General features: G+C 36.6%; 1 protein-coding gene across 1 annotated transcript in view; it reads right to left on the bottom strand.

Annotated features, from left to right (window-relative positions):
* The window catches only part of TMPRSS15 (transmembrane serine protease 15), a gene marked incomplete at both ends in the record, with an annotated part of 63,198 nt that overhangs the window by 18,474 nt on the left and 18,951 nt on the right, over positions 1-25,773 (bottom strand). Inside the window, 7 exons of the mRNA XM_083361263.1 lie at positions 5,748-5,858; positions 6,848-6,988; positions 8,141-8,266; positions 10,391-10,480; positions 19,432-19,573; positions 24,222-24,372; positions 25,030-25,129. Of these exons, the coding sequence (XP_083217389.1) occupies positions 5,748-5,858; positions 6,848-6,988; positions 8,141-8,266; positions 10,391-10,480; positions 19,432-19,573; positions 24,222-24,372; positions 25,030-25,129 (861 nt within the window). The remainder of the gene's footprint in view (positions 1-5,747; positions 5,859-6,847; positions 6,989-8,140; positions 8,267-10,390; positions 10,481-19,431; positions 19,574-24,221; positions 24,373-25,029; positions 25,130-25,773) is intronic.

A 25,773-nucleotide genomic window follows, 5' to 3' on the forward strand; every position in this document is an offset into this window, starting at 1 on the left:
AACCATTCAAAAAGCAAATCCGAACCCACAATGATAATGAGGCACAACCACAAAACAGAAACCTAACTACAGCTGCAACATCAGCCACTTTAAACCCCTCCAAACCACACAATAAGCAAACTGACATCCACTATAAAAACATGGCACCACCACAAACACGAAGCCGAACAAAAGCAGCACAACTCACCAGCTCAGGTCTAAGGCTGGCAGCTGAGACCAGCCCATCCACTCAAAACACACCCCCACCCAATCAGAACACACCCACCATTCAAAACACACTCCCACCCAATCAGAACACACTTACTCCCCCACCCAATCAGAGCACACCTCCACCCACAGAACACACCCCCTCTGGCAGTTTAAAAAAGAGGAACAAACAGCCACATGCTTCTCCCAGAAGAAGGAAGCAGAAGCCACCAGCCTGATGATGACGGATGGGATTCCGTCGAAACGTCGCCCCTACACCTTTAGTTCTATGCGGGAAAAAACCTGAATAACCAAAGATCCACATACGAACACCTGTGAAAACCTCAGAAAACAAATATCTTACCTCTACGGGGAGGAAATCCACCAGCTAACTAGAACCTATGAAAAACTCAAAGTACGAAGAGCTTCCATTCTGTGTGACCTCACATTCCTACGCAACTGCCGAGATCAAAATTTAATCCCCACATCCTTCCAATTGAAATTCCACTCCAACTCGGCAGCCATCAAACGCATCCTGATAAGAACTGAACTGGCCCTAATCAGAAATGAACTCCACACAAAAAGATTCCTCCTGGACCGAATCAACAGAGACCTCCTCACACTTCACCTCAAACTCAGCAACAAGATCCACCCCACACTTTGGGACAAATGCAAACAAATCGCTGTCTGGAGAGCTGAAACAGAGACTGCCTACAAAACAGACACACACACCAATAAACTCCGAAGACTAAAGGAACGCCAGAAACAAACCCCTCCTCTCCCACAGCAACACATGAAACAAACTGTGCACAACATCTCAGATAGGATTCTCACCAAAGCCGAAACCAACGTCCTGTCTAAAGGATTTAATTTTGCAGTCGCTCCCAAACACATTCACACGGAAACCATTATATGTGGAGTCGAATCCAGCCTGACCAAAATTAACCCTGATGACGCCAACAAAATCAGACTCGAAGTGACCAACATCCTCTGCACCAGCAAACCACCCAAAAGCAACTTACCCAAAGAGGAACAGACAGCACTACTTAACCTAAAAAATGACACCAGCATAATCATTCTGCCAGCAGACAAAGGCAACGCCACGGTGGTAATGAACTCATCTGATTACCATACCAAATTATCCAACCTACTCCGAGACTCCACATACAAACTCCTCAAGACAGATCCCACCACCTACCTGGAAAAAACCACAAAATTCAAAATAAAAGCCACCCCCATCAGTGAAGAGATCCAGAAAACAATCATTCCCAGAGAAAAATCATCCAGATGTCCTAAGCTCTATGGTCTGCCCAAGATACACAAAGAAGGAACTCCACTCAGACCCATAGTCAGCTCCATAGGCTCACCTCTACAAAATCTAGCCAAATTTCTTGCCAAACAACTACAGCCTTACGCAAATTCCATCACCTCACACGTACAAGATTCATTCCAATTCATAGAGATCATAAGTAAACTAAACTTACAGCCCTGTGACCTACTTGTGAGCTTCGATGTCGTATCCCTCTTCACCCAAGTGCCAATCAAAGAAGCCTTGACAGCTATCCTAAATAAATACAACCCCCAAAACACATCCTAGATCTAACCAACCACTGCCTATCTAACACATACTTCATCTACAATGGACAAAGATACAAACAAATGGAAGGAGCACCCATGGGATCACCCCTTTCACCTGTCATCGCAAACCTCTACATGGAACACTTTGAAACCCTCGCTCTAGAAAAATCCAACCACAAACCCAAACTCTGGCTCAGATACGTAGATGACACCTTCGTAATCTGGCCACACGGCAAAGAAAAACTGGATGACTTCCTCACACACCTCAATAGCCTACACCCCAAAATACAATTCACCATGGAAACAGAAGCTAACAATCAACTTCCCTTCCTTGATGTCTTAGTCTACAAGAAATCCAACGGCTCCCTAGGACACACTATCTACCATAAAAAAACACACACAAACCGCTATCTGAACGCACTCTCACACCACCACCCAGCACAGATCAACTCCGTAGCCAAGACACTCATCTCCAGAACAAAACACCTAGCTGACGAACAACACCAAAAAACCGAACTACACACTCTCACTAATGTACTAACAGCCAATGGATTCCAAAGAAACACGATTACCAACTTAATCCGAAGAGAGACACCCACAAAAACCCAAGACAGAGAACAAGAAAATGGCAAAGCCCTCCTCCCATACTTAAAAGGGACCACAGACAGAATCAGCAAGGTCCTCCAAAAACACAACATCAAAACAGCATTCTACACAGACAGAAAAATATCCACCATCCTAAGAAACCCCAAGGACATAATTGGCTTAGAAAACCAAGTAGTATACGAAATCCCATGCACCACCTGCACCACCACATACATCGGACAGACCAACAGAAGAATAAGTGCATGCATTGAAGAGCACAAAAACTCACTCAGAAAAGGAGAACAAACTTCATCCCTGGTCCAACACTTTGAAGCCACGGGACATGAAATTGATTTTAAAAAAAACCAAAACTATCGCCAAAATTGAACATTTTAACAACAGAATAATCAGAGAAGCCATTGAGATAGAAAAACGCCCCCACAGCATAAACAAACGAGATGATACCTCTCGCCTACCAGCCATTTGGAAACCTGCCTTGATTGACAGACGAGTCCCAACCACCAAGAATGATAGACCCAAAGTCATGATAACACCACATGACATCACCACCACACAACCATTCAAAAAGCAAATCCGAACCCACAATGATAACGAGGCACAACCACAAAACAGAAACCTAACTACAGCTGCAACATCAGCCACTTTAAACCCCTCCAAACCACACAATAAGCAAACTGACACCCACTATAAAAACATGGCACCACCACAAACACGAAGCCGAACAAAAGCAGCACAACTCACCAGCTCAGGTCTAAGGCTGGCAGCTGAGACCAGCCCATCCACTCAAAACACACCCCCACCCAATCAGAACACCCCCACCATTCAAAACACACTCCCACCCAATCAGAACACACTTACTCCCCCACCCAATCAGAGCACACCTCCACCCACAGAACACCCCCCCTCTGGCAGTTTAAAAAAGAGGAACAAACAGCCACATGCTTCTCCCAGAAGAAGGAAGCAGAAGCCACCAGCCTGAGGATGACGGATGGGATTCCGTCGAAACGTCGCCCCTACACCTTTAGTTCTACGCGGGGAAAAACCCGAATAACCAAAGATCCATATATATATATATATATATATATATATATATATATATATATATATATATATATATATATATATATATATATATATATATATATATATATATATATATATATATATAATGTTAAATGTTTGTTAAGCATTCAGAATACACTTGCTTAGTCCCAGACATGAGACAAATCTTATTTCCTGTTTCAGCCTAGCCGAAGGCCATCTACAGGTAGTAGCCACAGTGGTGGCAGCTCATATTTGTGTAAAAAAATTTTGGCTTGCTAACAAAGAATAAAGGGAGACCGACATGATCATTTCAAACTTATTTGTTCTCATCAGTCAGCCATACCCTTCTGAGATTCAAACCTGGGCCGACTGCGTTTTAAGCAGTTGTTTTAACCCCTAGGCCACAGGCTCTCTCTCTCTCTGTTAGCTGAGAAGCAAGGAAGATATGTGTTAAATGTTTGTTAAGCATTCAGAATACACTTGCTTAGTCCCAGACATGGGACAAATCTTATTTCCTGTTTCAGCCTAGTGCTGTGGCTACTGCCTGTAGATGGCTTTGAGCTAAGCTGAAACAGGAAATAAGATTTGTCCTGTGTCTGGGACTAAGCAAGTGTATTCTGAATGTTTAACAAACATTTAACACATATCTTCCTTGCTTTTCAGCTAAGAGAGAGAGAGAGAGAGAGAGAGAGAGAGAGAGAGAGAGAGAGAGAGAGAGAGAGAGAGAGAGAGAGAGAGAGAGAGAGAGAGTCTTGGCAATGTTTCAACGAGGTCCCACTCATCATCTTCAGGCTGGTGTCTTCGGCTTCATGCTTTGCTCGCACATGCACACACACACACACACACAGACACAGACACACACACACACACACACACACACATACATATACACATACACACACTGGCAGAAGCAGGCCTCTTATGTGCATAAAAAGGCCCCAAATCAGAATGAATATATTTTGGTACAGAATATTAGTTTGACATACTCATTTACTAGTACTTTCTATTTTCACTACATAGAAAAGGAGAGGGTTCCTCGGTGCTGATGATGTTATCTAATTCATGTTTTGGGGTTCTGTAATCTCCCAGGATTTGAAATGGACACCTAACATTACAACCATCATTAAAAAGGCAGAACAATGTATGTTCTTCCTGCATCAATTCAGAAAGTTCAGACTGCCCCAGGAGCTGTTGATACAATTCTACATAGGTATTATTGAGTCGGACATTTGTACTTCTATAACTGTCTGGTTTGGTACAGCAACTAAACAGGACAGAAAGAGACTTGAATGGATAGTTAGAACTTCAGAAAAAAACAATTGCAACTAATCCCCCTTCACAGAAGACTTGTATATTGCACAGTTATTACACATGTTGGACATAAACTTTTTCAATTCCTCCCCACAGGACACTGCTATAGGGCATTGCATGCCAAAACAACTAGGCACAGGGACAGTTTTTTGCCTTCTGCAATCACTCTGCTGAACACCTAATCCACATAGTATTGTTTTATGCATAAATATATTTACCCATGTTGTATGGCTGTGGTATTATTATTATCCTTTTCATCTTTTCTACTATCTTCTTTTATTCGTATATATTATGATGATTATTACTCTGTTGCTTTGCCTGTACATTGAGAGCTTCTGCACCAGACACAAATTCCTTCTGTGTCTAATCATACTTGGCCAAATAAAGTTTATTCTATTCTATTCTATTCTATTCTATTCTATTCTATTCTATTCTATTCTATTCTATTCTATTCTATTCTATTCTATTCTATTCTATTCTATTCTATTCTATTCTATTTTGGCAATGAAACATCTGCAAGAAAACAACCAAGCTCAGAGAGCACCAACGACCCCACATTTCAACCATGAATTAAAAATATTCTCCTTTATTAGGAAAGGAGAGGTACAAAAGCAGGTAAAAGAAAACTCTGTACAGATTTTGTTTTTTTCTAGTGAAATGATTGGGTAGCCTCTTTTCAAAAAGATTGTGTCCCTTCTCTAAAAGGGATCTATAACTCCTCAAAAATGTACTTAGCCCATTTTAGAATAGCAGTTTTCCAGCATGTGGTTGCTTAGAATGTGTGTTTTTCTTTTTCTTTTTCTTTTTCTTTTTATATTCCTATTTTTTTTATTCAAAGCTTCACCATTCATTCAAACAAAAAAAAAAACATTCTTTCTTTTCTTCTTTTACAATCAAAGCTCAGGATACATTTGGGATTTTACCTTTCTGTACAGCGGACTTGTGAAGAGTGCTTATCACTTTGAAAATAGTTACCTTCGCTGAATTTGGAATTAGAAATTGTTTTGCTTATAAATATTTACCACAATCTGCTTCATCAGAATTATCTTTACAGTGCTGGAATTGGTCACAAATCTGAGCCTGGGGTATACATTCTCCACTTCCACACTGAAAATAATTCAGTCCACATGGAGCTGTTAATGAAGAAGACATACATACTGTGGTCCATAAAAATAGTGAATAAATCAGTGGTTTTAATGAATTTTATAATACAGAGCACATTTCTCATATCTCATGTATAACGAATAATGTGTCACCTATCTTACACATTGCTCCTGATACACAACAGCCACATAATTTCAAGAGTTGAACACTGAGAGTAAATATGAACTGCATTTAATAAAGAATCTTATTATAGGGACCATTCTAAAGGTCAATGATACTTGAGCCAATGATAATCTCAAAATTAACTATTTCTGTTCTTCCTTGCACATAATGTGTAGTGAAGAAAAGTAGCCAGAAAGTTGCTTGAACTGTCCCCCCATGCTCTTTGTCTCTGAAAAGCTACGTTCAAGAAATTTTGGAATTAGAAAAGCATATTTATAAAGTTAAGATAGGCAAGGTTCTCACACTCCTTTAAGCCATGCTTCATTTAATCATGATTTACTGAAAAGCCGTAAGTGACTCAATTGTATAATACAGTATGCTCAATTGAAGAACAGCTATTCCACAGCTATTGCACAGGATGTATCACGCTGGAAAAAATTTAGTGAGAACTAGAGCCAAAAAGGAAATTATTAATTTACTGCTTCCTTGTTGCAAATCATCCTACTCCATAAAATAACAGTGGGTTCTATTTTTTAATGTTTTTTAGAAAGTTTATCTTCTACATAGCTGCTTTAAAATGTTTGCTATATTGTTTTCTGCTTTCTATTTTTAATTTATAGAAACATGTTTTGATTAGAAAGGTATACCAATGCAGTAAAAGCAACCAATTAATCAATAAGTAATCACAATTATACTCCAGGTGAAAATTTACCACTGACCTGGACTGCAGGTATATAACATATAAAGTAAAACAAGAGTGAATCAAAGAGAAGCTGTTGGAACTGATCTATATTTTTTTCTCGCTATTCTCTGTTTCCTATGTTTTTGTGCGGTATGTGGTATATAGGAAACTCACCAGGCATGCCAAGATTGTAACCTGTAGTAAAATTGGCTACAAATCCTGTTCTGGTTGCAGATTTGTCCGTAATGAAGAGCACAGTCATTTGGTGAGTTGTAGAGAATATATCTTGCAATGGGGATTTTCCAGTATATACAGCTTTATAGCAAGGAAAAGTATAAAGTTACTCCAAAGACTAATATAATTTTGTTACATATTAGAATGATAGAAAATAAAATAAATATAGGACTGAAAAAGGTCTTCTACATTTTTCATCCATATTAACATGGATGATCTTCTAAGTTTAATCTAGGAAAAACAAATAAATCAACCAAAACTGATTCAATCTTTAAATATTTTGATAAATGCTAAACCTTAAATGTTCTTTATCCATAGCTGATATTGAATGTAAATATATATTTGCTTAATAATTTGGGTTGAGAAATTTATCCGGACTGGATTCAGTTTGTATAATATATCAGAAAGACTGATTTCTATGAGAGTTCTCTCTGATATGGCAAATGACACAATGATGCAACAATAGATGAGAAAGAAAATATCCACACCAGAATCTTTTAGTTTCCCCAATACTGCACTTTGTTTACTTTATTTAAATTATATCATTTATTTAAATTAAACATGAAAGTTTAATTATGTATATCAATTTCCCTCCGCCCAGTGCGCTCCCACAGAGAGGGCCTCCTCAGGGTGCCACCGGTCAAAGAATGTCGACTGGTGGCCCCCAGGGGGAGGGCGTTCTCTGTGGGCGCGCCGGATTTATGGAACCATCTTCCGGTTGAGATCCGGATGGCGCCCGACCTTCGCTCCTTCCGGCGCGATCTAAAGACCTACCTGTTCGAACAAGCCGGCCTGGCCTGATGGGTGATGGGTTTGGGTTTTATTGCTTTTTATGTATTTTAACTTATTGTTATAGTTTTTGGGCATTTTGTTTAATCTTTTTTAATTTTTGTACTCTTGTCTTTTAACATGTATTGCCCTGTTCACCGCCCTGAGTCCTTCGGGAGAAGGGCGGTATACAAATAAAATAAATAAATAAATAAATAAATAAATAAATAAATATAAAAGTATATCACAATTTATTTACAATACTATTGTTATGAACATTTTTATGAATGAAAATGATATTGTCACATTCAACTCATGGGATTTACAGTTTCCTGGAATTATTAAAAAATACTGTATACTATATATCTTTCACTGTATACTCTGTTTAAAAGTACAGCATAATTAGAGAAGTATTGTAATTCAGTATAATTTTTTCATACATATTGATATATTTTATATACTTGCCTAAAAATAAAGAGTCAGCTCCTCTACCATCTCTGACTTCTACAACATCATAAATATCCTCTAAATTAAAATACTGGAAATGAAGTTGAATATTTTTCCCTTTTTCTGCATTCAAATACCATACACCTAGAATTATGAAATTTGAAAAGGATACAAAAGGATATAAAAATAAGAATTTGTCAATAGTTTCCAAAAAGAAGCAGTTTGCATAGTTAGGCATCATCATCATCATCTTTTTAATTAAGATCCAGTATAATATATTAACACTTCCAGTACCCAAAGTATAATAGTATCACAACAATTTAATACTTCTGCTAACAATTCTCAATATGACATAGCCTTATGGGTAGGATACAGAACTTAGTATTTAAAAAGGCAATTTCAGGAAGATAACCTGAATAACTAACTATTGACTGGATGGTTGGGCAGTGATTTTTTTTTAATCCCATTTATATCCCGCCCTTCTCCGAAGACTCAGGGCGGCTTACAATCTAAAGCACAATGTGCTTAGCAATAGCCTTCATTCTATGTATATACCTGCTTATTAGGGCTTTCGCCCCACCCCCCCCCCAAGCAGCATTATTACAAAGTCAGCTTATTGCCCCCAACAATCTGGGTCCTCATTTTACCTACCTCGGAAGGATGGAAGGCTGAGTCAACCTTGAGCTTGGTGGGATGCGAACCTGCACTAATTGCAGGCAGCTGGTGTTACTTAAGGAGGCATTAGCCCACTGCTCTACCAAGGCTCTTAATTAATTAGTTAAGAATTAGTTAAGATTCTTCTTAGCATTTGCACCTTAAAAACATATTGTGTGATTCCAAGGTCACCTGAGGCACAATGGCCACAACTAGCCAAAGATGTTGTTATTATCACCATTATTATGTCACTACTATTATTATTTCTCACTAATGCTGTGTTTATTCAAATCAGACTTTCTAAAAAAATTAATTAATTTTTATTAATATATTCTACAGGTTTTGAGCAAATTCAGTGGAGGGTGACCAGAAATGGTGTTTTGATTTTTTTTAAAAAAATAATTATTTTTTGTAAGCCGCCCTGAGTCTTCAGAGAAGGGCGGGATATAAATGGGATTAAAATTAAAATTAAATTAATTTTTAATGCTTGATAGGAAAAGTTGCAGAATGATGTGATTTTGGTGAATAGTCAGATAATCAAGGGTTCAAGATTGGAGGCAGGTGATGCATGAGAGATGACACAGGTTTTTTTTTCCTGCCCACTGCTTTGGAATAGTTGTAGCTGTGTTATGAGAAAAAAATGGAGTGAGAAATTTTTCACTGTACCAGAAATAGTAAGTGAAGTGAATAAAGACTTTTTAAAAAGACTGGAAGCTATGCAGAGACTTTTTTTCTGAAAGAAAAGATTTCTCTTTCCTTTCATTTTTTAATACTTCTATTGTATGTATAATTCTAACTGACAAATTTTAAAAAGGAGAAAGAAACACTAAGTGAAGTAAGATTGTATATCCTGGAGTAGAACAAAGGAAGTCTGATATACCTAAGATCCTAGTAGCAGTAAAGCTTTATAGAAGGGTTGTCCAACAGAGATTATCCAGTGATTATTGATAGGTAGTGTTTGCATGTTAGAATGAAAGTATGAAGTAAACAGGAGTGGGATCCTGATGGGTTGCATGGTATAGGGTGGGACTGTTGCTCCTACTGAGAGGAGGCTATAGAGTCTAACAAAACTGTGTGATTGTGATTGCCATAGGAATGGGTAATTGGGTGGACTGTCTAGGAAAAGGAGAACCTACAATTTTGTAAAATTCTCTCATTCTGGTCAAATTGCCTCTTTCCTGGAGCTAGACCACTGAATCACTTTGCCTCCATTTTAATGCCAGATGTGTGAATAAAAAGAGCATATCCATTTACCATTTGTTCGTGGATATGATGAGCTGCCTGTATTATTGAAGCTTAGTTAGATGAGAATGGGGATCTAGCTTTGTTCAAGGTTTGCTTTCTTAGGCTCTAGCTGCTTATAACAGCTACCAGATTAAAAAATGAGACATAATGAGATTTTTCTTACAGTTTTTACAGTAACATGTGCTCCCTTAAAAAGATCATAGAAAAGTATAATCTCTTTTTTTAAAAAAGCTTTATTGAAAATTTATTGCTGAAGTCAAAAGCTTCTGATGAACCTTAATATGATCTTCATTAATTCTATTCATGGCCATACAGCATATGCCATATTTTAAATAAACTTGTCTAAAGTTTTTAAGACGTGTTACTTACAAGATGCTTTACTGGGATAGTTGTTTGGGTAGTTCATTGAGGTAAATGTAGTGTTTGGTTCCCACAAATCATATGGACCTCCACAATCAGCTAGAAGAAACAAAGTAGATAAGAGATGGCAAACCATAGATTTTTGGATAGCCAAAGCACTGCATAGGTCAGTTGCTTATTGAATTAAAAATTAAGGAGCAGTGATTTAACCCAAATCCTCATCCCTATATCTACATATATACTTTGGATGTCCTCATCTCATCTTTTGAATGTTTCTAATATGGGTGACAGGACTTATGTATCATTTCACCTATAAGGATTGGAAAATGTATGCACTCTTTATCCTGATTTGCTGTTAAATATTTCCAAATTCAAGAATGTATGAATTCTGTTTGAGGAGGTGGTGAATCACCAGATCAGCTTGCTGGGGTAAGATATTCTGCATATGTAGTTTATGTTAAAATGATCTATTACATATATTTTGTAATTGTATAAAAATTCTTTTATGTGACCAATATATAAAGGTCCCTTTTGTGAGCCTGCATGTCCTTATAATATCCTTTGGACTTTTATATAATTTTATTATTACTTTTTAAATTAGTTTTCCAATAATACAATAATATCTTTAAAAAGCAACGTGGTGTCCGGGTTACAAAAGTTCCATTTCAGACAAATACATATTATTACAAATCTCCAAGTTATTGTAACCAATACTTCCTCTCTCTCTTTTTTCTTTAATACATATTATCTCTTGTCTAAATTAACATACTTCTTATTGCTACCCATCAGTCATTTAATAGTATGTGTATATATATATATATATATATGGATCTTTGGTTATTCGGGTTTTTCCCCGCGTAGAACTAAAGGTGTAGGGGCGACGTTTCGACGGAATCCCATCCGTCATCATCAGGCTAGTGGCTTCTGCTTCCTTCTTCTGGGAGAAGCATGTGGCTGTTTGTTCCTCTTTTTTAAACTGCCAGAGGGGGTGTGTTCTGTGGGTGGAGGTGGGCTCTGATTGGGTGGGGGAGTAAGTGTGTTCTGATTGGGTGGGAGTGTGTTTTGAATGGTGGGTGTGTTCTGATTGGGTGGGGGTGTGTTTTGAGTGGATGGGCTGGTCTCAGCTGCCAGCCTTAGACCTGAGCTGGTGAGTTGTGCTGCTTTTGTTCGGCTTCGTGTTTGTGGTGGTGCCATGTTTTTATAGTGGGTGTCAGTTTGCTTATTGTGTGGTTTGGAGGGGTTTAAAGTTCAAAACACACTCCCATTCAAAACACACACAAGTCAGAAATGCATCTCAGTTTCCCTTTAATTCTTTGTTAGTAATTTACACAAATATATGAATTGTCCGGTGTGACTACTGCCTGTTCGATAGCCTTCAAGATAGGCTGAAAACAGGAAATAAAGATTTGCCCCATGTTTGGGGCCTAGCAAGGTAATCTAAATAGTTAACATTTGAAACATATATATATATATATATATATAAATTTTAGTATATTTTATATTTTAACATTCCATCTTTAAAACATCAAAAACCATATATATTTTTCTAGCTTTAATTTTACATTGATATTGAAATTAAATGTTTAACATTTCTCGTTTTCATATTGCTAAATAACCTCCTTTCCCTTTACACAATTTTCTCCAATACCTAATAATGTAATCCAGTTCTTATTTATCTCATTTCCATATCCATATCAATCATACAATATTTAGAATAGTAGTCATTAAAATACCAATCGCAAGGAGGAGAAAATGGAGGAGGACAATATAATGTTCTTGTTTCTCATTTATAGTTTCCACATATTAAAAATTAACCAAAATTTCTTCTATTTCAACATTTAATACATCCTTTCATGTCTTTACATCCAAGTATATTAGTTGTTGTTAGCTGCGAAGTCGTGTCCGACCCATTGCGACCCTATGGACAACGTTCCTCCAGGCCCCCCTGTCTTCTACCATTTAAGCTCACACCTACTGCTTCAGTGACTCCATCCAGCCACCTCATTCTCTGTCGTCCCCTTCTTCTATTGCCCTCAATCTTTCCCAGCATTAGGCTCTTCTCCAGTGAGTCCTTCTTTCTCATTAGGTGGCCAAAGTATTTGAGTTTTAGCTTCAGGATCTGGCCTTCTAAAGAGCAGTCAGGGTTGACCTCCTCTAGGACTGACCGGTTTGATCGCCTTGCAGTCCAAGGGACTCGCAGGAATCTTCTCCAGCACCATAGTTCAAAAGCCTCAATTCTTTGGCACTCAGCCTTTTTTATGGTCCAACTTTCACTGCCATACATTGCAACTGGGAAGACCATAGCTTTGACTATACGCACTTTTGTTGACAGGGTGATGTCTCTGCTTTTTAGTGTGCTGTCTAGATTTGCCATGGCTTTCCTCCCCAGGAGCAAGCGTCTTTTATTTTATTTTATTTTATTTTTATTACATTTATATACTGCCCTTCTCTGAAGACTCAGAAATTGTAAGGGCGGCTTACAATTTCTTGGCTACAGTCCCCATCTGCAGTGATCTTGGAGCCCAGGAAAATAAAATCTGTCACTACCTCCATTTCTTCCCCATCTATTTGCCAGGAATTGAGAGGGCCGGATGCCATGATCTTGGTTTTCTTAATGTTAAGTTTCAACAAGTATATTAGTTACATTCTATCATTTTTAGCATATACTGTATACATCTTAACCCATATCATTTAAAGAACTCAATATTTCAATGTTAGTATTCATACATCTGTATTTTTTGGGTTTTTTTTTAGTTAATCAATATTTTTGTCTACTCATCAAAGCAATCTCTCATAATCCCAATACAATCCTGTCTATTTTGATATTATATATTTCAGGCCTCTTAAAAATGTTCATATTTCTTCAATCTTATTCTTGCTTTTTTCCTTTGCCATGTCATTTTTCGCTTCTTTGCCTTAGGGTCATCAAAGCATTCTTGTGTTGCTATATCATATTGAAGTGGCCCTCCAGTCTCCACTTTTCAAGGATTGAAGAGTCTGCTAACAGTACCAAATCTTCTCATTATTTTCACCTCTTGATATAATTCTCCTGGTCTAAATAATTTTTTTCCATCTTTTTTCTTTTATAATCTTCGAAAACCTGTATTTGTTGAATATTTAATTCTTTTATATAATTTTATTGTGACAGATCAGTGATTCTTGCCAATTGCCTTATTTGGTATTTCTTGGAACTCTGGAAGGAAAGTATGAATAAGATATTGCTACAATAAAGGACAGTCAGATGCAGATTTTTTAATACTATTTGAATTATTATTATACTAATGTGGGTTGCTAAATTCTTGTCATGATGGCCTCTAGGGACCGTCATCCCAGTTAAGGACCAGTTGCCCACCATATCCTTATGTATATCCTTTCTCTTAAAAAAATATATTGTATATTTCTAGCCTTATATAATTTTGTACATAAGAGGGCAATTTGGAAATAAATCTCCATTTGGTTATCAGTGGTTATCAGTGACAGACACTCGCAGATACAGAACTTTTATTATACACATTAGAAAAATACAACATTACATTACTTTTAGACATAATTGCCATTCAAATTGAGCACTTGTCATAATGTCTTACAAGGTCTGAAATTACTTAGTAGTAGCTCGGTGCCAAATCTGAGGGGGTGATGAAAAACATCCCAACGGAACTGTTTCGAAAGTTCTTGGGTGCATCTAGTGGTGTGCATACAAGCATTATCGTGAACCAGCACCACACTGGAAGTCAGCATGCCCCAACGCTTGATATGGATGACTCATCTGAGTTTTCATAACATTTCACAGTAGACTTCTGAATTGATGGTCAAACCATACTCCATGAACTTCACTAGCAGTATTCCTTTGGCACCTTCACATTTGGCAGGATTTTCTATGACACCACTTCTGGCGTGGTGTTGATTCACGATAATGCTCATCTGCACACTGCTAGATGCACCCAAGAATTTTTGAAGCAGTTCCATTGGGATGTTTTTGATCACTCCCATAGCCCAGATTTGGCACCGAGTGACTGACTACTACTAAGGAATTTCAAACCTTGTAAGATGTTATGACAAGTGCCTCAATTTGAATAGCGATTATGTGAAAAAGTAATGTAATGTTGTAGTTTTCTAATGTGTATAATAAAAGTTCTGTATCTGCGAGTGTCTTTCATTGATAACCAAATGGAGGTTTATTTCTGAATTGCCCTTGTAGAATGTTATTTTATCTGGGAGACCAGTTATCACCGTATTCTTTGCATGGCCATTAAAAAAAAACTTTGCTGCAGATTTTCAATTGTTTTGCTTCCTTATAGTTAAAGCTTTTCTCACAGCATTGATAATATAGGTACCTTACTGTTATAGTTGGATATATGCTAGTTTCATTTAATGTCCTTCAGATGCCCATTGTAACTGTGGCATGGTTTCAAATGAAATATTGTGAGCTGTAAAGTTATACTTTCTGATCACAGCTCCTCACTTTTGAAGTTTGTATTTGCTCTTTGAAGATGCTGTGATATGTTCTGTTATGCAGCTGCTTTAGAACAGTTAACCCTTCAACTTAGCAGATAATTTTGTAATTAATTAAACATTTTGCTAAGACATTTTGTAACCCAACATGCTTTATGAATCTGAAAAACTCTCCAACATTCCCCAAAAACTGGAAATCCAATTAAACAAATAAACAGTTATACGGAAAGCATGATGACTGTTGACTGTTGATGGAAAAATAACATAAATTAAAATCAGGTGGTTTTTTTAAAAAAAAAATTTAGGGAAAGAGCTACATCATCTAATTATATCATTTCTACTATTTATGTATAATATGTATAATAAAAGGTTATTATTAGCATTTCAGAATTCATAGCAACATGGAAACATCAAATGACTTCCTTTAAAAATATACAAGAAGAAGTTGGGTATCTGCAAAAGGAAGCTAGTTATCTTAAGAGGGTTAGAATGTTCCTAGGGAAAAAATGAAGCAGGGTCATGACACTAATGAGCCAAACAAAATTACTAGACTTTCTGCTATCTATGTACCAAATAGAATAGCTTATCATTATCTTAAAAAAATGAACTATGTTTTAAGATAATTTTAAAGTATAATTTTACATTAAACAGCTCACTGAGCATGGCATCTTTTATTCTTGCTCTGACAAAATATATTAGCAGTTGAGATACAGATGGGCTGAAAGAAGTACTTACAGGATCTGCCATTATGCTTATAATGCTGCCATTAAATCTAATGATAATTTGACGAGTCTGGGTGGAAAAGATTTTCTGTTATAATAGTGCTTCATGCAGCCAGTTATACCCTTTTATTAGGCAATGTTGTCTCAGCTGCAGAACATCATGTAATGAAGAGAGATTGAGAGTTGCTTATTCATTTCGACAATGAGGTCTAGCCGTAGAGCATTCAGCTTTAAAAACTCTGAAGTAAGAAGCCAGAAGTGGGTGGAAGAATTTCAAGTTTTAGTGTTTTCAAAGAAGGTGCCAATACGTTGTTTCTGTATGTCTCTTTTGTTCTCAGAAAAGCTGAATTTGATTTATAGGTAAATGTTGCAGGATCCCATCTAGGTTGGTCACCAGGAGCAGAGGCTTGTCTTCTGAGTTTTGGGGCTTGTGCTGAAACCCATCTTCAGTAAACTGCTGTCTAGCATCTTCCCTGAAGATGGACTGAAGCAGGAATCCAAAACCTCTGGTCCCGATGACTGACCCAGATTGGATCCTGCAACATTATCCTGTCATAAATATATTTGCCTTCATTCATGATAGGTAAATGTGTATGTCAGTGATGGCAAACCTTTTAGAGACTGAGTGCCCAAACCGCCAACCAAAACCCACTTATGTATCGTCGGGTGCTGGGTGGGCGTGGCCCATTGGGTGGGCATGGCCCATTGGGTGGGTGTGGCCCATTGGGTGGGTGTGGCCCATTGGGTGGGCATGGCCCATTGGGTGGGAGTGGCTACAGTGGTAACGGCAGACTGGGTGGGACTAAAAATGTCAATCCATCAATTCCAACTTTGCAAGATCTTTTTTTCCCCCACAAGAAGTTGAAATTGATTGATTAAACATATTTTTTTGCACACGACAGCGGAGGCCTAAAGCGAAAATGTTTTATAAAACCCAGCTGAAGGCCTAGGACTAGGGTGACGGCACCCGTGCCCACAGAGAGGGCTCTGCGTGCCACCTGTGGCACGTGTGCCATAGGTTCACCACCACGGGTGTATGTTCTTAAGATTTCCATTGTTTTTTTTTAAAAAAACCTGAATAAAAATAGTGGCAAAGATAAAATCAACCCTGTTAAGTGTTTTGTGTTACAGATAGCAAACGTGATATATCAAAGAATAATCAGTTATAACATATATTGACTACATTGCAAAAGTCAGTAGTTTTGTTTGACTTTAATTTGTGATCCTATATAAAGAACAGAGTGCGAGTAATCATGCCTTTTTATTTGTTCTTCTATAGTACTATTATTTTTACCTCCAGAAAATATCAACTAGAAGGCATTCACACACAGACATGCTATATTTATATATAAGAATGAAATGGGCTCTGAACTCTTGGACATTGTGTGGCTTGGCAATTGTCACACTGCAAAAAAACAGAAACTAAGAATATAACAGGAGTATAACATGCAAGCTGCATGTTCTAGCATGTTCTAGCATCACTTTTTTGTGCAAAGGGAGGCCACAAAAAAGATTTCTGAGGAATTAGTTCATTTTTCTAGTAATTGTAGATGAGACTGAGTGCATCCACCTTAGCCACAATGGTCATACATCTTATATTATAAGAGACAGTCCTTATACAGAAAACTGTCCTTTAGATTTATTTATTTTTTATTGGTTTTGCTTCTGTAAAGCAAAGTTATAAACATTTTTTTAAAAAAAACCTTATTGACTTTCTTTCTCAGATTCATCCTTTATTTTTTCTTTGAAAATATCATTACTATCACCACAGAAGCCATTTTGTGAAGAAACACAATTACTAATGAAGCTATATTGTATATTTCTTGTGGTTGTATTGATTGTTAGTATTTCTCTCTCTCAATTATCTATCTATCTATCTATCTATCTATCTATCTATCTATCTATCTATCTATCTATCTATCTATCTATCTATCTATCTATCTATCTTACTATACCCACTCACCTAGCCAATTTTTATGGCTAAAGGAGGCTTAAAGTTTCCTGGTTTCTATGAAAATATATTCCATGAATTGAGTATTTCCACTTCAATTATATGGTATTAACCTGTACTAAAAGTCAAAAAATAAAACAAAGTGAAAAGGGACATAATTTTGATGAATATTAATGTGTGGAAAAATATGCCAATTTTTCCAGACTCCTGTATTACAAGATTAACACAAGTTAATTAGGTTTTTTTGTAAGCAAGTATTAGCAGTTAGTAGATTACTGTCAATATCTATTCAGATAGTCTAGATTGAATTTAGATAGTTTTTATTGCTTTTGAGGCTTTTGAGGCAGACTTAATATCATGGCTTTATAAAATATGAGGTTAGTTATTCAGTTTGATGATACACTAGATTTCCAATATTTTAATATGGGAAAAATGTTTAGCTGCAGAAAGAAGATAATAAATCTAGATATAGTCAATCTTTGTAGCATATAAATTAGGGTTAGGAAAGAATAATGCAAACAAGTTGATCTGCTTTTCAACTTCATTAGCAGCTTCATGACTATACAGGCCTGAACTTTTGTCCTTTTGTGCTTTCTAACCTTACTCCCATTTGCAATTTACTGTGCTTTTATTAGATAAGTTTAATATTCTCTCCTAAAATTGATACATTAGGTCTATGCATCATCAGTTATGTGTCTTTCAACATTAAGTACTGCAGTAGTCACAAATCTGGAAATGAATGAATTTAATTAAGATTTCCTAGTTCTTTTGCTTAAGTCATGTGCTCTGTATCATAATATTTACATCAGTGATCTACATCTACAAAATAATGCAACATATGGATTTTTGTCAATATGTTATGTTAGTTGGGTATCTGAATATTAACAGCTCCAGTGGATTCAAGGCTTATTTAACATTTTATGAAATTAGGATAAGGATTGTTGTGTTGTGAATTGTTTTCTGGATTACTTGATTACTGTAAGGAGTTTAGATGGAAGAATACTATTCATAGCCTGGAACTTAAAGATAACATAATGTAAAACTGCAAGAGTTCCTATAAAAAACATCTAGCTGCTACCACATATTGATAAAAAAAATAGTTCTGACCACCAAACTATTACTAATGGTAGTACAACATTTTGCAAAATGCAAAAAGGCAGAATAAAGCAATAAATTAAAAATATGAAATGAAGCTAAGCAATAAAACCTGGGCAAAATATTCAAAATTTAGTCAAGAATATTTTTATAATCCTTAATATAAATTGTAATTAATAATATGCAGGTCAGATAGACATTGACTTATGGCCACCTTTGGGATTGGAACTTTCATTGCTAAGCAATGCAGTAATCGAGTAAGTAGTGCCTGATTTTACAAAGTTTTTTTTTACCACAGCCATAAAGACAATCACCATGATTGTTAGGCAGTTCACATAGTCTTTAAGAAAATCTGGGCTTACCACTGACTTTGCTTTTAGGAAGCCCCCCCCTCCCCGCCCCCAGGAACGACATAAATGTTGATCATACAACTGTGGGCCAATGCAACCATTGTAAACAGTTGCCAAGTGCACAAATTTTGATCAAGTGACCATGGGCATGCTGCCATAATTAAGTGCAAGTTTCATCGTAACTTCAAATAATGTTAAATCAATGGTAATGTAAGTCAAGGACTACTTTGTAATGCTAGTGATACTCATGTTTGCTTAATAAAATGAATCACTTTCTTGCTGGTTGCAGTAAATATGAACGATTCAAACAGGACAGCATAAGAATATATGAAGAACAAATGTTAAATATCTGATTGCTTTTCCCTTTTACTGGATGTTGGTTATGCAATAAGTGATGAGGGTAAATTAGCCATTAGGAATCTTAATATTGACTTCAATATACATTCATACAATTATAATTAAGAAATAATGATGACTTACTTGGTAGCAGGAGTGTTGTAGGAATTGTAGGGACCAAAGTTGGTTCTGGATAAATACTTTTAGCACAGGCTCCATTTGAAAGTCCTATATCATCAAGGGCAACATATTTCCACCCTTTTGTTTTAAAGGCTTCAAAAGCAACCTATAAACAAATGTTACAGAGTGAGCAAACCTATAATGAATGAAAATTTTTATTATGGCCCCTGACCAGAGTTGCAAACAAAGACATTAACAATTAAAAATGAAGTAAAAACAAAGCAAGATAAAATATTACAAGTGGTGGTGGGTTCATCAATGGGTAATAAATATCTGCCTCATTTTACAGGCAATATAGCAAAATTTAGCCACATTCAAAGAGACTGAATCATATTGATCTGATAACAACTGTAGAGGTGCTTCTCAGGTATTTTACCAGGTGAGGAATTATAAGGTGAGCCCCTGATTCTTTAAACTGGGAAAAGTATAACAGTGTATGAGCTGTAGCTTCAACAGCACCTTGTTCACAGGGCTACAATTGCAACTCTTAGGGATATTTTAATATTGGCCCACCAAAACTACTGTGGGGATTGCAGTGAAGCTTGATAAGTTAGTGCTCTTTGGAATTTGGAAACAGTTATGTGGTATAAATTTCTTATTGGTTTGTAAAAAGAGGCTTGACTGGTGAGAAAGGCATTTGCTTACTCTATTTTATTGGGAAGAAAATTGAGAGAGGAAATTTATTCATTAATCAAATTTTTGCTACCTCCCATTTAACGAGAAGTTCATCCAGTATCTTAGTTAGACATCTTTTATTTTCCCAAGCATTTAAAAACAAGTTTATCATTTATAGAGGTAATTGGGTGTTAATATTACGAGCATTTGCACTTTTAAGTAGCTTTTATTACTTGTGCTGCCATCACGTGGCTGTTCTTGGGAAATTACCAACATGCTAATTGGGTCTGCCAGTACCTTCCTCTTTGTGATGTATTTCCTATCCTGCTCATGATGCTGTACTAGGATCCACCCCTTCTGGCTTTGACTTCCTCCTTCTCCTTGCTCCCTTGTGTTCCATCCTCCATTGTAACATCTGAACATAAGCCATGCGGACAGTAATCCTGTTACTGTCTTTTGACCTTAAAGTTCCGACCACGTTCAACTGACCACACCTTCTCTGCTGTAACCACCTTCTACATGCAAAATAAAGGTATTTCAGATGAACCAGGGGCTTTATGAGTTCACTGTCTGCAAAGGGCCGTTAAACGTCACTAAATTCGCTTAAACAGACCAATAAGTGTCTTAACAAGGAATTAATTTCGCAACACAACGTGTCTGTAGCAGAACATTACTACTGTGCTATTGATGCTCATGCTGTTTTGGAATGCTTTTATTATCAATAATCAATTCAATCGTACTATGAAGTAGATTGACTGAATTCCCTTTTAACGATGGTTATTTTTTTCTAGGAAAAAAATCCATCTGAATATGGCACATAGAAATATATTGCTCTTACCTATTTTGGTTTTTCTGAATTCATTTCCTAACCACAACCGTACTAAAATCTGAAATATTAAGCTTAGACAAATGCATAATAAGAAAGAATAATTCTTTATATTTATAACACCTTTTAAGAAAAGGCACTTAGTTCAGCATGATAGCTTTTTTTAAAATCCAGCATCTTGCATGATTAACGATGTGAGGAATAGAAGGTGTACTGTACACATACACCCTACATTATCTGTAGATATCTGATATGTGAATATCTCCTCTTGTCATCTCATTATCTGTAGGTTTGTCCAGGAACATAGACCTTGATCTTTGTATATTTGCTGATCAGGTGGTTTTTTTTAACTTTGTAAACATTTTGTGCTCTTTATGTTGATTTATCAGAACAGGTTTGGGACTCTTATCAGCCATATATATATTAAGTACTCTTCCTGGATGAATTATGTGAAAAAAAATTGAGACATTTAAGAAGCAAATTAGACAGCTAATCATTTTATATTTTTGCAGTGTTAGAACAATGTTGGGATTCTGTTTATTTAGAATCTACATATTAAATGACAATGAAAAATATGTATTAAATTGGAATTAAGGATTATAAAGACTATTAATATTGGATTATTATTTTATATATGGAAATGATTGACAACTTCATTAACTATAATGTTGTTTTTGTTAGCTGTAAAGTCGTGTCTGACCCATTGCGACCCTATGGACAACGTTCCTCCAGGCCTTCCTGTCCTCTACCATCTTCTGGAGTCCATTTAAGCTCACGCCTACTGCATCCAGCCACCTCATTCTCTGTTGTCCCCTTCTTCTATTGCCCTCAATCTTTCCCAGCATTAGGCTCTTCTCCAGTGAGTCCTTCCTTCTCATTAGGTGGCCAAAGTATTTGAGTTTTAGCTTCAGGATCTGGCCTTCTAAAAAAGCAGTCAGGGTTGATCTCCTCTAGGACTGACTGGTTTGATCGCCTTGCAGTCCAAGGGACTCGCAGGAGTCTTCTCCAGCACCATAGTTCAACGGCCTCAATTCTTTGGCGCTCAGCCTTTTTGATGGTCCAACTTTCACTGCCATACATTGCAACTGGGAAGACCATAGCCTTGACTATACGCGCTTTTGATGACAGGGTGATGTCTCTGCTTTTTAGTATGCTGTCTAGATTTGCCATGGCTTTCCTCTCGAGGAGCAAGCATCTTTTAATTTCTTGGCAACAGTCCCCATCTGCAGTGATCTTGGAGCCCAGAAAAATAAAATCTGTCACTACCTCCATTTTTCCCCATCTATTTGCCAGGAATTGAGAGGGCCGGATGCCATGATCTTCGTTTTCTTAATGTTAAGTTTCAACTCAACATTTGCACTCTCCTTCTTCACCCGCAACAAGAGGCTCTTTAGTTCTTCTTCACTTTCTGCTATTAGAGTGGTATCATCTGCATATGTTAGGTTGTTGATGTTTCTTCCGGCAATCTTAATTCCAACTTTTGATTCATCTAGCCCTGCCTTTCTCATGATGTGCTCTGCTTATAAATTAAATAGGCAGGTTGACAGTATACAGGCTTCCCCGACTCCTTTCCCAATTTTGAACCAATCAGTGATTCCGTGTCCAGTTCTCACTGTTGCTTATAATAACTTTGTAAAATATGAATACATATGTAAAATTGATGGCACATGTTATCAGAGCATTACAAACTTACTTTTATTAATGATGAAGGTAACAATAATTTATATCAAGTAATATGTTGCACTAAATTCAAAAAAGCTTATGTTTGAGTTACAATGTTTTAGGTTATATTTCTGAATAAAACCATTTCTGTCTTGCAATTTATGAAGTAAAAATTCACTTATAGGCAATATTTCCTTCCCTTTCTCATTTTATTTTAAATATAGCAAAGACGTTTGGCATATTGTGAAACAGAATATCAACCTTTGTTGATATCTTTATTCTTTTATAAACAGACTTCTCAGCATTCCTACAAAATAAAGATGTTAGGTAATCAAAATTCCCTGATCTATAAGAAAAATTAGAAAAAGATCAAAGAAAGAGTAGACAGAAGGTTTGGGTATGTGCCATCTTATCAAATTGCCAAAATAGATGTTTGCAACTGGTTCCTTGCGCTCTAGCCTCTATTATGTAGAAATATATTGACATTGTTACAAAATTCTAATTATCACTGTTGGTCCAGAACCTTTCTGGTATTAATGTGAATAGCCATAAGTTACTAATTTTAGAATTTTTTTTAATCCCATTTATATCCCGCCCTTCTCCGAAGACTCAGGGCGGCTTACAATCTAAAGCACAAATCAATGTGCTTAGCAATAAGAATTGCTTTATAAGGAATTCTACTTCCCCTAAACACATCTAATAAAAATTCAGATACAGATATTGTTTGGAACTTTTTTTTTCCTTGCTGACAATACTGTTACCAGAAATGTTGGGAAGATGAGATATGAGTTCTGAAAACATATGGGCTAACTCAGTTTTTCAATACACAGAAGAAAAAAATTCTCCTGTAGTAGATTCTGATGATTTATCAGACACACTTGGACAATAATTTATAAACCACACATTCCTACACATTTCCTTCCCTTTAGAAGCCAAGTTTGACAAGGCAAGTATATAATCAAGTTCTAGAAGTATTAGATGGGAGTCTAAAATCCTTCGATGAGACCAAAAAGCTGGGAGGGAGAGAAAAGCTTATACTGAACATTATCGAATGCACATCCAATTAATTTCAGTTGTATATTTATTTCATTACTCTAGCTCAGACATGTCAAACACAAGGCCCGGGGGCCAGATCCGGCCCGCGAAGTGGTTTCATGTGGCCCGCGAAGCCATCCTGGAAACAGTGAGGGAACGGCCCCCATTGCCTTGGCCCAGAGACCCTCAGATCTGTCCCACTCCTGCCCAGGCCCCCATAGGCACCCTTGATGCGAATGATGTAGAGCTGGCCACGCCCACCCAGTAGGCCACACCCACCCTGGCCATACCCACCCGGCCCCCTGAGGGCAACCGCAATGCTGATGCGGCCCTCAATGAAATTGAGTTTGACACCCCTGCTCTAGCTAATTACTCCACTTAGTTCTCAATTAGTGATACAATTACCAAAGGCAGAAAAAAACATTCCAATAATAATTTTAGCTGCCCAAAAGACAGCATAATATATATGAATACTATCTGATCTTGTGATCTCAGTGCTATAATTGTGAATTTGTGTGTATGTTTGGGTATGAATAATGAAAGAAGTAGAGAAATGATAACAAAATGAAGACAATCTTCATTACAAACTCTGCTGGACATGAATATATTAACATACCTTAAATTTAGATGTTTCATTTAATGTTATTTGTCCATAATTCCAAATACTTCCATAATTTCCTTCTTTCTGGAAGATGATCTTTTCACTGTTATCATCATATATAATTTTAACATTGAGATGGTAACCGTCAATAACATTCATGTGATACCTGAATTAAAAACAAATTCCATAAATTATATGAGATCTAATTAAAATGAAATCTATCAGTTTAATTTCAGAAGAACATGCTCTGTCTGTAGTAGATGAAATTGGGGAAGAAATTGCTTTTATGAGTAAATTCACTTAGGCACACATGACTTTTGTTCTAAATTACACCCTGACCAAACCAGGATATTCCATCATTTATTTATTTATTTAGTTGTTCTTATTTCAGCTTCAGATGTCTGAAAGCTTTCTGCTCTGAAGTGTCTAACACGGTTCCATAAACCCTAACTTCAAACAAATGAACTTTTGTTTACCTTGTCCCATTTAAGATCCTTTCATAATGCAGAACTATAGCCACTACATGAGTCTATATTCACATAATATAGAAAATGTTCACACAATAAATGTATATGTTATTTTCTACAAGTAAACAAGTTGTACATCTTATTTTCTAAAAGTAAACAAGTTGCAGACAGAATGTGCTTGTTCAGTGTTGCATCCATTTATTTAGGCAAGGATACTTCCACAGAATTTTTCTATGGGCCTTCGATAAACTCGGTACTCATTTTTAAAAAGTTTTTCTTTTCCCCCAAGCTTTTAAAGAATCACTATTTCCAAAAATCATAATAATTTTATTATATAAACAAAATATTTACTATACCAGAAGCTTAGGCAGTATGCATCTGAAATAGGGTCTAAGGGTAAGCTAAATATTTTCATTAGTACGCTTCCATAAGAAGGTGATGTTGAAATATAGTAGCCTGGAAAAAAAAACAAAGTAAATACATATAAGTGTAAATGCAGTTAATGAGAGATTCAGTATGGATAACTGATTCTTGAGTTCTGGAAGCATCCTGCTAATTTGGACATGAAATCAATGATGGTGATGCTGCTGCTGATTTTATTTTTATCCCACCCCTTTTCTATTTGGTCAGCTTGTTTTTTAAATATACTAGTAACAGGAAGGAAAACAATTAAATAAAGAGAGAAAGAAAGAGAGAAAGTATATGCATTGATAAATACATACAAGACTTAAGTAATATCTTTATGAAGTTCCACATTTCTCTGAAAATAAGACCCAACCCGAAATAAGCCCTAGCTTGATTTTTTTAGGGTGGGCCTAATGTAAGCTCTACATCAAAAATAAGCCCTACTTCTGCCCTACATGCATAAAAATCAAGCTAGGGCAGGGATGGGGAGTTGGAGCTTACCACTGCAGCCAGGCCTCCCATGGATTGACTCTTGCCTTGCCACCCAGTTCTTCTGTGGCCAAAGGAGCAGTTTCATTCTACAGCTGAGAATGGAGCTCGGGCCTGCATTTCACAGTCAGAAGCCCTTGTGGAAGGCCTGTGCAGCTTAGAACTGAGCTATCGATTCAATCCGTATCTTGGTTCTCAGCTGCATA

The sequence above is a fragment of the Vipera ursinii genome (assembly GCF_947247035.1).
Source record: "Vipera ursinii genome assembly, chromosome: 4".
Classification (NCBI taxonomy): Eukaryota; Metazoa; Chordata; class Lepidosauria; order Squamata; family Viperidae; genus Vipera; species Vipera ursinii.